The 14,371-nt window shown below is 40.6% G+C and overlaps 1 protein-coding gene across 8 annotated transcripts in view; it reads left to right on the top strand.

Moving 5' to 3' along the window:
* Positions 1-14,371, top strand: part of CPNE4 (copine 4) — a 517,058-nt gene that overhangs the window by 395,627 nt on the left and 107,060 nt on the right. For all 8 annotated transcript variants that reach the window (XM_060683625.2, XM_060683627.2, XM_060683626.2 and 5 more), the window contains one exon: positions 8,917-9,006. In XM_060683625.2, coding sequence (XP_060539608.1) covers positions 8,917-9,006 — 90 coding nt within the window. The remainder of the gene's footprint in view (positions 1-8,916; positions 9,007-14,371) is intronic.

Genomic DNA, 14,371 nt, shown 5'->3' on the forward strand with positions numbered 1-14,371 from the left:
CAAGCATCCTCCTTAACAAATTATTTTGAGTTCTCTCTAATATGGGGGCCTCTGTAAGACCCCAAATTTCAGCACCATAGAGCATGATCGGGACAAGTTTAGCCTGAAAGACTTTACGAAGAGGTAAGATGGAGGTTGGTTGGATTCGTTTACTTAATTTGGATACAAGGCTTGCTCCTGCTCTGACCTTTTGAGAAAGGTGTTGATGGTGCGGAGTCCAACCTCCTGCACTGGAAAAAACAATTCCAAGATAAGTATATTGGGTAACTTGCTCAATTTTTGTGTCATTAATCTGCCAATTGTGCTTTTTATTCTTATTGCCAAAGACTAAAACTTTTGATTTAGCTACATTTATAGTCAAGTGGCTTGCAGTACAGTAACGTGTGAGCTTGTCAAGAAGTCTCTTCATTCCTATTTGGGTTCTAGAAAACAACACTAAGTCATCGGCATACATTAATACGTTAATAAATCTAGAGCCTATTTGGGGGCTGTGCGTCAGAAGATCATCCAGCTGTGCTGGGATATCATTTATATAAAGGTTAAAAAGAGTAGGACCCAGCAGGCAGCCCTGCCTCACCCCTCTAGTTGTCGGTATGCTGTTTGTTGAGGCCCCATTTGCTGCATATCTGACTCTAATTGCCGTATTAGTATAGAGAATCCTGATCAACAAAATAAGTCTGGGGTCCATCCCCATAACTTGTAGTTTCCTCCACAAGTGGTTCCTATCTATAGAATCAAAAGCAGCAGTAAGGTCAATAAAGGCAGTATACAGCTTTTTCCCCTGGGTCTTGTATTTATTAATTAAGTGGGAAAGGACAAAACAATTGTCTATGGTAGACCTACCTGATCTAAAACCTGCCTGCTCATTTGCCAGAATTTCCTTATCCAAGCACCAGTCCTCTATTTTATTTAGGAGATGTTTCGTATACATTTTTGAAATTATATTAAGAAGACTGATGGGTCGGTAGTTGGATGGGGCAGCTCTGTCACCTTTCTTAAAAATTGGAAAAACTATAGCTAACCTCCACCCTTCAGGGATTATCCCTACTTTATCGATATAAGTAAACAGTGCTACCAGCACCGGTACCCAAAAATCAATGTTGGACCTAAAGAGTTCAGGAGGCAACAAGTCCTCTCCAGGGGCCTTCCCGGCTTTTAAGGATTGAATTATATGCTTAACTTCGGTAGGGGTAACTGGTGTCCATTCCGGACATTTCCTTAATTCTTGCTGGAGGATATCCAATTGCAAGACATTTGTTGTATTGTTACCATCAAATAAAGCAAGATAGTGCTTCTCCCATTTTACTGCTGATATATCAGTGTCCATAAATGGGGAACGTTGTTTTAATATACCGGCTATCTTATGCCAAAAGATCGTAGGGAATTGGGATTTTGCTGCCATTTCTACCTCTTTCCACATCCTGGTGTTATAGCTACTTTTCTTGTTTTTCAGTAGGGATTTGTATGCTCTCCTGAGTTGAACCATATTTGAATAATCACCATCCTGTCTGGATCGGTTAACTTTCTTAACTGCGGCTCTTAGATTTGACCTCAAGTTATGGCAATCATCATCAAACCACTTTCTAGAGATCCCATCTACTTTTCTATCGTTCTGGATCATTAAGTTCCTAAGAGTAGAAGTTAGCTCTGTATAAGCTGGCATTGGGGTGTTGTCTCCGGGCTTAGATTGGGAGATTTCCCTTGCTAGGTGTCTGGCTTCGTCTGAGCCCAAATAAGTGGTGACAGATTTGACATCAAGTCTGTGCCAATATAGCCTTTTATAGTTATAAACCCGGGCGTTTGCTAAGGTGTCAATTTCCTCTCTTGAATGAGGCCTAACTTCTGAAGAGAGTGAAACCAGAGCCGTGATGGGAAAGTGGTCACTTTCCTCTCTAAATATAGCTCTTACTTCTGAAAAATGGTGTACTAAACTAGAGGAAGTGCAGATATAATCGATAGAGGTTGAGGTTTTGTTGGACGAGAAAGTATAGGGATATATATAGCCATCACTCGAGCCACTAAGTACTTGCATATCATTCATAAACAGCAGGGAAATTAATCTCTGGGCATATTTATTGGTCCTCTTGTCCATTGAGGACCAAGTGAACTCATTATATAAGTAACCAGTTGGTACCAGGCCTCGGTTAGCATAGCTCTTCATTGAGGGACCTAGTCTTGCATTAGTATCTCCAGCGAATATAATTTTTGCTTGGGGAAAGCGTCCCTTTAAGGTAGCTAATACTGAATCTAATTCATCCCACAAATCCCTTCCTAAAAGGTGGAATGAAAATGGAGCGATATATACATTAATTAAGATTAAGTCCATCCCCCTGAATGTACATCTAATAGGCAGAATATATTGGAATTGAGGATCTAAAGAAATTTCTTCACCCTTCCATCCCGTATCCCTTTTGACCAACGTGGTTAAGCCCCCAATTGCCCTCCCTCTTAAATTGACTTTGCCTGCCGGTTTATGCCATGAGGCAAAACCCGGTAAACTGATCTGTGGATCATTAGTAGTCAGCCAGGTTTCTTGAAGGAGGATGAGATGATGTGTTGAAATCAATTTTATAAAATCCATCCGGTTTGCAATGCCTTTCCAGCCCGCTATATTCCAGGACAGGAGGGAAAGGCTAGGGATATAAGATACCCTAGTTGTTGGCCATTTGTTGTTTAGTCAGTCACCCCGAGGCACTACTCCTTGTGTCTCTTCCTCCACCCTTCTGGTGGGGGGGTCCGGAATTACTACCACCGCCTTCTCTGGAGTGCCAAAGGAGTCAAAAGTGGCCTCTGTTTGTTGTGGAAGTACCTCCTCCGTTCTTAAGGAAGATGAGACAGGTGAGGGCAGTTGCACTGTTGGGGGAGGGTGAACTTCTGCCGCTACGTTCATGGTCTTTGTTTCTTTGAAAAGACTTTTGCCTTCCCTTCTATCCCGCTGGACGGACTTAACGACTTTAGGCCTTGTCTGCACATGCTTTCCCCGTTCTTCCGACTTGGATAGCCTTCTCGTTGAACTACACGCTTGTGCTAGCGAAGATCTTAATAAATCAAATTCAATTAACATCGACCTTTGCTCCTTTGGAGACAAGGAGACAAATTCGCTGATTATAGCATCCTCTGGTTTGTCGGTGCTTGCCTTCATATGTGGGACCTCCCTGATCTGACCTGCCTCCATAGTTTCTCCGGATTCTGGAGGAAAGACCCTGGAGGTAGCAGCGTGGTTCTTGGGTACCATTTTTGATGTTTGGTTAAGTCCTTGTAAAAGCGGTTTAATGGGCCCACTTGAGAAGACTCTTGTAGGAATGACTTCAAATCTGAGCAGGGATCCTTTTCTTTTCATTACAGCGTTCGGTATAGTATTGCTGTCAAAATGGAGTATTAGTCGGACACAATTGCTATGCTGGGGAAGTTTTTCATATCTGAGTAGATCTATTAATAAAGGATCAGATTTCAATAGCTGTGCAAGTGAGAGGGTTATCCTTTCCTTTGAAGTCCATTGTCCTCTATTGCATGGGATTTTCCTTATCCTCAAAGCGATTTGTTTCTTTAACAACAACCTTCTTCCTTGATGAGGGTTAGCATCAGTACTTGCAATGCTTTGTTGTTTGGGTTGAGGTCTTACACCCTCCCACTCTCTCCGCGCCTCAGGACGGTGTGCAATCTCACCCTCCTTAGCTGCAGAGTGAGGGCCATTTAAGAATTGGAAGATCCTCTCGATGTCTCTTTTGATCGATGTCAGTAAGTCATATATTGAATCTACTGTGTGCGCAGTTAACATACTCTGAGTACAGACCATCTCTCTGAGGTCTGAATATGTCGGAACTTCTTTTAAGCAGCTAGGAGTAGGAGAGGGGATAGAGCTTGAAAAATCACCCATTCTAGCAGGGGAGTTTGAATCTGAAATCCGGGAAGAAAACTCCCCTTCTGTATCTCCCCCTCCCAATGATACAGTCGACAGAGACAAAGTTCGAAGTTCAGATTGGGGTTCTGGATTACACCTCTCCATAAAGTCATCCAATTTAAGCTGTTTAAGAGGCTTGGAGTAATTAAGTTCCGTCATAGATTTTGGGGAGAGAGAGCAAGCTCTCTGCCTCTTACTTTTCTTTCCCATTCTGGTAGATAGTTGATCCAGTATCTCCCAGCGAAATTAAATATCGCAACAATTTATCCTCCCTCAGCAATCGTAGTTAAGGTAGGCCTTAATGATGGTCTCAGCCGAGGCACCACAGAGGTAAAAACCAATCTCCTTTCCAAACAACGGCTTGTCTTTTACTCCCACTTCTTTGCTATCATCTATTTTCAGAATTGTTTAAATTGCTTAAATTATTTCACAAGGGAAATATGTGGGAGAAAGAGACTAAAAAGCTGATAGAGTTTCATTAAAAGCAGGCCTACCGGGAGTGTCTGCAGCCAGCCAGTTCCTTACTGTACTCGTTCCAAAAACAAACAGCTCAAAATCCCCTCCGAGGTTAGGGGCCTCCACTGAGGTTTGTCAACAAGTCCGGTAATCCGAATTTCAGGCCTTGCAAGGAGAAGTCACAGGAGTAGCCTAAGCCAGGAATGCAGGTTGTAGTGTTGTTAAAATATGTCTAAAACAAACAGTAGCCACACTATATGTGCTTTGTAAAAGTCCAGTATAAATAAAAAATAGATTAAAAATGAATTAAAAATATAAAAATACTTTAAAAACGTTAAAAAGAAAAACCTAATTTGGTTTTGGGAGAGCTCCTTACAGCCGTTGCTCTCGAATGGCCATTGCTGTTTCTGGAGTTAAATAAAAGAGTTACAGTTACATTGTTTCGAGTCTTCCTTCAATCGCCCACGATTTAACACTCACGAGTAAACTGAGGCTCCTAAGAGGGGGTCCTCACCCCCCACCCACAACATCTTCACCTGAGGGCATCGCTGGCAGCCACTTCTTGCACTTCCCATCCCGTGCTTTTCCCACTGCTGCTCAGCCTTCTCGATGCACGGAGGCAGGAGGCAGTGGTTTCTTCCTCTGCGTGTGAGCTGCTGACTGACTCTAATCTGCAGTTTACTCGTGAGCAAGTTTACTCATGAGCATGGTGCTCACCAGTAAACTGCAGATTACAGGAAACGGGCAGATTGCTGGCTTACTCACTCTGCTGCTCACCTGGCAGAGTGCAGACTGTCAGCTCCAGGTTATCTCTCAGCCGTTGTGTGCAGGGAAAAACCTTGCAAAGTAAAGGAAAACTTCTCCTGAGTGCGAGAAGTTAATTGCCTCACACTCCCTGCACTCCATGGCTGAGAGATGACCCAGAGCTGCCACTGTCCGGTAAAATGTATGTCTCGCAGTGGGGCACAATTTGGGGTGGCAGGTGGGGCAGGGGATGGTGGGAGCTCGGTAAGCTTTGCTTTGCTTTGCTTTGCTTTGCTCCCCTCTCCCTGCCAGCCAGTGTCGTTGCATTCAGCCGCTGCGCTGGGACTGATAGGGGCGGCAGCAGCCCTCTACTGTCTTTTTCCAGTGGGGTGGGAAAAAAAGGAGAGGAAATTCACAAACAAAAGAGAATTCCCTCTTTTGGCACCAGAGCCAAAGCTAAAAGAAACTGATGGGGAGAAAAAGAGGGAGGGTAGGAACAGGGGAAGGGCAATTTTTTCATTGTTTTAACTCCGTAGCAACATCCTTCCCAGCTATTGCTTTCTCTGCTCAGCAGTAGAGCTTTCTTTCTTTTCTTTTCTTTTAAGGTTAGTCCCCTTCTTCCCAGGAGAGAGAAGAGTAGGGGCAGGGAGAGAAAAAGAAGGCAGAGTGGGATGGTGGGGGGTGGGAGTAGGGGTCTTCTTAGTCTCGTCTGGATGCTGCTTCCTTGGGTCCCCTCAACTTTTCAGTCCCAGAAAGCTGCTGAAAAATGCCTCCTGTTTTGCAGCCATTCACCATTTTCTGTCCTTGCCTCCTTCCTGTTTTTATTTGGTTTTCCCTCCCACTCTGAAAGGAGTTTCAAGCAAAAGAAAGCGGGGGGGGGGGGGAGAAGGATCCGGGAGTGGGAAGGGAGGAGATTGGGAAGAATGAGAATGAAGAGGGCTTCCCGGCTCAGGGAAGGCTAGGAGTCCAGAATCCAGAGCGTGCCTTTTCCCTTTTCTCTTGCTGCGCTTTTATTTCCAAAGGCCCCCCCCTCCAGTCCACTCTCTTTCCCTAAAAACGGAGCTCTTGGTCCGAAGCAGGTGGTGTGTAACGAAAGCAAGATTTAAAGGAAAGAAAGTTGAGCTAGTTTGTAAGCAAAACAAGTACTGTCAAGGTTCAGTGCAAGCCATACTAGTATTCCAAACTAATGAGTCTTAATGTCTAGTTAAAATGGATAGTACTTCCATTTAAAGAAGAAAAGCATAGCTCAGACTATTGCTATGATTTTTTGCTCCTATATTCTGTTGTTTAGATATAAATTTTGTTAATGTAGAAATTTTACTTACAGCCTATTAAACAACTGAGCTAGCTGTTTGCCTGCAATCATGTGTATCTATTAGGAGTAATTCCCACTGAAAGAGAGTAGCCTTACTGCCAAGTAAACACGCATAGGCTTTATGTAGTTGAGAGATAGGGTATCGATTAGTATCAGGTGTATTATAGAGAGAAATGAGAACTTCTGTAACAACAGATACTTTGTGCCCAGACCAGGTGTGTGTGCGTTTGTGTGTGTGTGTGTGTGTGTGTGTGTGTGTGTGAGTGAATGAGTGAGAGAGAGAGACAGAATGAGACAGAAAGAAAGAAAGAAAGAAAGAAAGAAAGAAAGAAAGAAAGAAAGAAAGAGGAGAGAGAGATAGAAGAGAAAGAAAGAGGAAGGAAGGGGGAGAGAGAGAGAAAAAACTCTGTGCTATTATTTTTAATTGTTCCATTATTTATCATGTATTAATATTTTACACTGATCCTACACCTAGAATGATTTTACTGCCTTTCTTTTGCCCAGGGCTACCACATATTTTTCAGGGATTTACATGCATTCAGTGATAGTCCAGAGCATAAATATGTGCGTGTTTATTTGTAGATCAGGTTGCATAAATCTATCTTAATATGCTATTCCTGGTATGTGATGTTTTGTATACATATAGAGAAAGCACTCTTATGCTCTTTGACTTTTAGGATTGCTGTCAAACATCAGCCATAATACCAATGACTGTTTTGAACGATATGCAGGTTGTATTACACGAATGGCTATTTTATATGTGAAATTATGACTGAAATATTTCTGCACCTATATTGGTTCACACTGTCAGGAAGTTTCTCCTTAGTTTTAGGTTGCTTCTCTCTTTGTTCAGTTTCCATCCATTGCTTCTTGTTTTGCCTTCTGGTGCTTTGGAAAATACATTGCCTATACATTCTTTTTGGCAGCCCCTTAAAAGCCTGTTGCCTATCACACTCTTGGGCAAAGCATGTGAGACATTTCCTCTTTTCAGTGGTCCATGAAAGTATATCTATAGCATGTAGATAAAATTGAAAAAAGATGAACATTTTTACAGAACTTTAGATAAGTTGTGGCTGTGTGTGACAAGGAATTACTGGGAGGGGAGGGGCCAGGCGAGGCACCCCTTGACATGAGTGACATGGAGTTGGCCATGCCCAGCCAGTCACATGACCAAGCCACCCCACTGTCACATGACCATCAAGCCACGCCCACAGAACCGGTAGTAAAAATATTTAGAACCCACCCCTGTACATAATGTTTAAAAAAACTTTAACTTCTACAAAAGCTTTAGTGATTTAAAATTTCAACTTCAGATCCCCCATGATATAAATGCATTGCTGTCATGTCTTCTAATGGCTAATGGAAATTTTTAAAAATTGTGTTCACAACCACAAAAAACATGTTTATCCTGTTTTATTGGGATATATTTCCAAGTTTCCCACATGTTTCTTAGTGTTCTTCAGTTCATCACTTAGCTTTCTTATATCAGAGTGTTGCTAATATTTCAATCATCTAGGTCAGTGATGGCTAACCTTTTTGCCATTGTGTGCCAAAAGTGGGGGGAGCGTGGGGGAGTCATGCGCATGCGTGCCCACACCCATAATTCTACGTACCCCACCCCCCATGCATGCACGCACGACCCCCCCTGTGCTCCCCCCGCTTTTGGCATGTGATGGCACAGTGGGCCCGGTAGGCCCAATTTTCACCCTCCCCAGGCTCCAGAGCCTTTCTAGGAACCTGGGAAGGGCGAAAAAGGCCTTCCCCACCACCACCCCAGAAGCCCTCCAGAGGCTGAAAACAGCCTGTTTCCCTGCTTCCGGTAGGCCCAGAAGGTCCGAAAATCAGCTGGCCTGCGCACGATGAGCTGAGCTGAGCTGAACTGAGCTCATGTGCCCACCAATATGGCTCCAGGTGCCACCTGTGGCACTCATGCCATAGGTTTGCAATCACGGATCTAGGTTTTATCAGTGGGATGTAAGATGCACCAACAGGTTATAAAGGGAATAAATTTCTTCCCAGTAGTTCCCTTCATTCTGGAGTAAATCTCCTTTCCCTGCTTTTGAAGATTTATTTTTTTAATCTCTTTTTTCACTATTTTATTTGTGTTTACTTTTTAATCAAATGTATATAGCAAAGCCCCTGTTTTCTCATTCAGTATTCTTTATTTTTGCTTCACCCAAAGCAAAGGAAATCAGTAAAAAAAGATTCCCAGTGATTTTAAAGTGCTTTGGAAAGGAACCTAATGGCAAAAAAAAAAAAAAAAAAAAAAACCCTCAAATGTAAAACCTATTGCTTATCAAGCATGTTCTGTATTGGCAAGAAAAAAGCTTTCAAAAATATATCAAAAAGTGTAGGCAAAGATATCATGCTTAATTATTCGTAAAGCTTAATTATTCTTGCCAATTTAAAAATGTATTTATAATAAAAGACTATTTTAAATCATCATTATAGCTTTGCGTTTTAGGTTGAAATCATCTTATTCTTTTCCTTTAATTTCCAGGTGGTGATGAATAACTTAAACCCAGCTTGGAAGGCATTTAAGGTGTCTGTAAATTCCCTTTGCAGTGGTGACCAAGATCGCAGACTGAAGGTTTGTGATCTTTGAACTATGAAATAAATAGAGTTGTATTTTTTTTTAAAAAAAACTTTCTCTTTAAAAAAGAATTAAAGTTAAAGTATAGTGCTACTTTTAAAGAAAACTTTATTTTTATATTTATTTATCCTCAGCCAGTTTGAATTAAACTTTTCTCAGCTTTATATTCTCCTAATAATGCTACATAATATTTTGAACATCAGCAGACAGTCAACACAGAAATCAGATTGATTATGTACTCTGTAGCCAAAGATGGAGTAAAAACAAGACCAGGAGCTGACTATGGCTCAAATCATGAGCTTCTCGTTGCAAAATTTAGGCTTAAATTGAAGAAAGTAGGGGAAAGCACTAGGCCACTCAGGTATGAACTAAATCATATCCCTGATGAATATACAGTAGAGGTGACAAATAGATTTAAGGAATTAAATCTGATCTGATAGACAGAGTGCCTGAAGAACTATGGATGGAGGTTCGCAACATTGTACAAGAGGTAGCAACTAAAACCATCCCAAAGAAAAAGAAAGGCAAGAAAGCAAAATGGCTGTCTGAGGAAGCTTTGCGAATAGCTAAGGAAGTGAAAGGCAAGGGAGAAAGAAAGATACACCCAATTGAATGCAGAATTCCAGAGAATAACCAGAAGAGATAAGAATGCCTTCTTAAATGAACAGTGCAAAGAAATAGAAGAAAACAATAGAATAGGAAGGACCAGAGATCTCTTCAAGAAAATAGGAGATACGAAGGGAACGTTTCATGCAAAGATGGGCATGATAAAGGACCAAAATGGCAGGGACCTAACAGAGGTAGAAGAGATTAAGAAGAGGTGGCAAAATTACACAGAAGAACTATACAAGAACGAGCTTAACATCCATGATAACCATGATGGGTGGTCACTGACCTCAAGCCAGACATCCTAGAATGTGAAGTTAAATGGGCCTTAGGAAATCTGAGCAACAACAAAGCTAGTTAAGATGACAGTATTCCACCTGAGCTATTCAAAATCTTAAAAGACAATGCAGTAAAAGTGGTACACTCAATTTGCCAGCAAATTTGGAAAACTCAACAGTGGCCACAGGATTGGAAAAGATCAGTTTACATTCCAAATCCAAAGAAAGGCAATGCCAAAGAATGTTCAAACTATCACACCATTGCACTCATTTCACATGCTAGTAAGGTTATGCTTAAAATCCTACAAGTTAGGCTCCAGCAGTACAGTATGTGGATCGAGAACTACCAGAAGTACAGGCAGGAATTTAAAGAGGCAGAGGAACTAAAGATCAAATTGCCAATATGTGCTGGATCATGGAGAAAGCTAGGGAGTTCCAGAAAAACATCTACTTCTTCTTCGTTGACTATGCTAAAGCCTTTGATTGTGTGGATCACAACAAATTGTGGCAAGTTCTTAAAGAGATGGGATTACCAGTCCATTTTATTTGTCTCTTGAGAAATCTATATGCGGGCCAAGAAGCAACAATGAGAACTGGACACAGAACCACTGATTAGTTCAAAATTGGGAAAGGAGTCCGGAAAATCTGTATATCGTCGCCCTGACTATTTAACTTATATGCAGAGCACATCATGAGAAAGGTGGGGCTAGATGAATCAAAAGTTGGAATTAAGGTTGCCGAGAGAAATATCAACAACCTCAGATATGCAGATGTTACCACTTTAATGGCAGAAAGTGAAGAGGAAATAAAGAGCCTCTTGATTCAGGTGAAGTAGGAGAGTGCAAAAGTTGGCTTGAAACTCAACATTAAAAAAACTAAGATCGAACTTCCGGTTTTCCTTGTCTTCGGCGACGGCGGCGCTCTTTGAAGCTCCGCCAGCCCCGCCGCCTGTAGAGCCGCTTCGAAACAAAGAAGCGGTTCGAAAACTTCTAAATCCACAGGATTGAAGAAGGAGAGATCGCAGGGCACAGGTTGAGCCCCTGTAACCCCCCAGGGAAGTTTCTGGGGAGAGAACAGGCGTGGCTCCCTCCCAACCTGCTGGAATTCCGGGCGACGTGGGACGATTCTGCTTTTGCAGAACAAGCCGGCTGCAGGAAACTTAAAGCGAAAGAACCAGTTTTAATAAACAGCGAAACTACCTGAATCCTGAAATTTGGAAACGCAAGTATTAGCACTTTGTTGACTTTTCAATCTGAGAAAATGCGAGTGAGTGAAAGTGCTTTGAAAAAACATGGCGCCTAGCTTCAGAGTTAACGAGCCAGCGAGTGTGGATTGGTGAAGTTACTTTGTTTTGTTACAAAGTTTCCAAGTTGCTACTAAGCTGCCTTGCTTGTTATAAGAGAAACAACTGGGAAATTTTTTCCCTTTTCAATATTGGACTTTGCTTTATTTTAACCCTTATTTGATCAAATCTGGGGGACTTTTTTAGAAGTCTTTGTGCAGGAGGGAAAGGAAAAGGAACTTCCCTCTTTAGAAAAACTAGATCACGAGCCAGGATGGCTTCAAAGAAGCAGGAAGGGAAGGCATTAAGGGGGGGATCCCCCACACACAAACATCAAACGCAACTTCCCCCTGCTCAACAGCTACAAACTCAGAAAAAAGAATTTGATGTGGGAGATTTAAAAGAATTTATTTCTAAAACTCTGGATGACAAATTTCAAAAATCTCAACAGGAGATAGATGATAAACTTCAAAAATCACATCAGGAATTTATGCAGGAAATTAATGAAGTTAAAGACATGGTGAAACAGAATCAAAATAAGGTGACCAAAAAAATATCAGAAGTGGCGTCTGGCCTGGCAGAATTTATTGGGAAAGTTGATTTTAAAGTTGAAGAATTCAAATCAGAAATTAATGTTAAGATGAAAGACAATGATTATAAAATTGATGAAGTTGACAATAAAATGCAGAGAATTGAAGATGAGATTGTTATGATACAATTCCGGGCGATGGAATTTGCCATACGGCTTCGGGGAATTCGAGAGGAGGAGAGACAGGACTTGAGACAGGTTTGCTCTGAAGCCTTGGCTAAGATTTTACAAGCTAATCCTGATTTGGTATTTCACAAAATAGATAAAAGCTATAGAGTGAACTCTTGGGTGGCCAGACAAAGACAACTGCCTAGAGATGTGGTCATATACTTTACTGAGAGAGAAATTAGAAATGATATCCTGCAAAAATCTTTTCACACTTCTGTACAAGTGGGGGGCTCACGACTTGAAATTTTTAAAGAATTACCTCCTAAAATGCTGAAAGCTAGAAAAGAATTTGGTTTTCTTGTTAAGGAATTGAGAAATTTACAGATACCCTTCCGGTGGGACGCACCAGCTGGGATAATTTTTAGATATAAGGGAGAAGGATATCGGTTGAATACCGTGGAGAAGGCACAACACTTTTACAGTACTATTCTTAAGGAAAGAACACCATCTCCACGTACATCTACAGTTTTGGAGATTAAGGAGAGTGAAGAGAGGCAATTGAAAGAACAGTCTAAGCAGGAATTAGAAAACGTGCAAGGTGCAAAAGGAGGTTTTCTGAGTGAGCCCTTGTTGGATTCTTCTCCAATTTTGGATTTGATTCAGTTGACTGAAGTTAAAGATCAACGTATAACTAGAGCTCAATCCAAGCTACTTAAACAAAAGCAACAACAACAACAGGAAAGACAAGACAAGAAGGCAGTTAAGAGTACCGTACAAGAGAGTGGAGCTATGGGAGGAGCGAGATCGAAGCTCTCGGATGAACTTCAAATATTTTGCTCTGCGCTCCAGAAAGAGGCTGATGACCTTTAAGTGTTTATCTTGGAATGTCAATGGGTTGAATTCAGCACAGAAAAGGAAGAAATTATTTACATATTTGAAACAATTTAATAATGATATAATATGTTTACAAGAAACGCATATCACAACTCAAGATCAAAAATATTTGATAAACTCAAAACTAGGAGCACATTATATATCTTCAACTTCGCAGAAAAAGAATGGTGTGGTTATTTATGTAAATAAAAAATTAACAGCGAAAGTTATAGAAGCAGATCAAGATGGTAGGTTTGTAGCAATTGAATTGCTCACAGCAAATGGCCAAATTCTTTTGATTGGAATTTATGCTCCCAACCAACAACAGGATTATTTTTATAAGATGTTACATACTAAAATATTGCAATGGGACTACAGATCTATTTTAATTATGGGAGACTGGAATGGAGTAATTGATTCTAAACTAGATAAAAAGAGCTTGGCAAAGTCTAGAATTAGACTACCACAGACTTTTTTTGATATGAAAGAAGATATGGAATTAAAAGATGTTTGGAGAATACATAATCCAAATGAACTGGATTACACTTTCTTTTCTGATAGACATAGATCCTTTTCTAGGATTGATTTTATCCTGTTGTCAAATGATCTACTTGTTAAGACAAAAAGAACAAAGATTTTTCCAAGAACTCTGACTGACCATAGCCCTGTATGGATAGAAATTGAGATGGATAAGGTTGAGAGACGTTCTTGGAGATTAAATGAGAACTTGTTTAGATATGAAAAAAATACAATAGAACTTAAAAAGCATTTGAAAGAATTTTTTGAAATAAATTTGAATAAAGGTACCCCAATTGAAATTGTTTGGGACGCAAGTAAAGCTTATATGAGAGGGGTACTTATCTACATGAATTCTAAACATAGACTGTTCCGACAAAAGAAAAGATCTGAGTTGGAAATGGAAATAAAGAATAAAGAACAGTTACTTATTAAAAACCCAACAGATGAAAGAATACGAAGTGCTATAAAACTTTTGAAAGACCAATTTCAAATGCTTATGGCGGAACAAGTTGCAACAAGCTTACAATACGCGAAGCATAATACATTTTGCAACGCTAACAAACCGGGCAGATGGTTGGGTTACACATTGAGGAAAAAACAAAGTATACGGACTATTGATAGTATTGATATTGGAGGGAAAGAAATTTTTCAACAAAAACTAATTAAAGAAGCTTTTGTGGATTATTATACTAAACTATATGCCAAAGAAGAGGTGCAGAATGGACTTATAGAAAAATATTTAAAGGATAAGAGAGTCACAAAAATTACTGATCAACAAAAGGAAAGAATGAATTATCCTATAACAGAGGAGGAGATAACAGCAGCAATAAAACAGCTAAAAACAGCCAAAGCTCCTGGCACGGATGGTTTGACTGCAGTGTATTACAAAACTTTACAAGCTGAAATGGTGGGACAACTTAGAGATTTATTTCGCAATATTCAACAAGGGGGTAAAATACCCCCATCTTGGACAACTGCTTATATATCTTTGATACCAAAAGAACAAGTTGGTCCTAAAAAACCAGAGAACTACAGACCAATATCTCTTTTGAACACAGACTATAAAATTTATGCGAAGGTATTAGCCAACAGGTTGATGCCAGTAAT

This window comes from Pantherophis guttatus, chromosome 4 (genome assembly GCF_059756535.1).
Source record: "Pantherophis guttatus breed Tessera chromosome 4, ASM5975653v1, whole genome shotgun sequence".
Lineage (NCBI taxonomy): Eukaryota > Metazoa > Chordata > Lepidosauria > Squamata > Colubridae > Pantherophis > Pantherophis guttatus.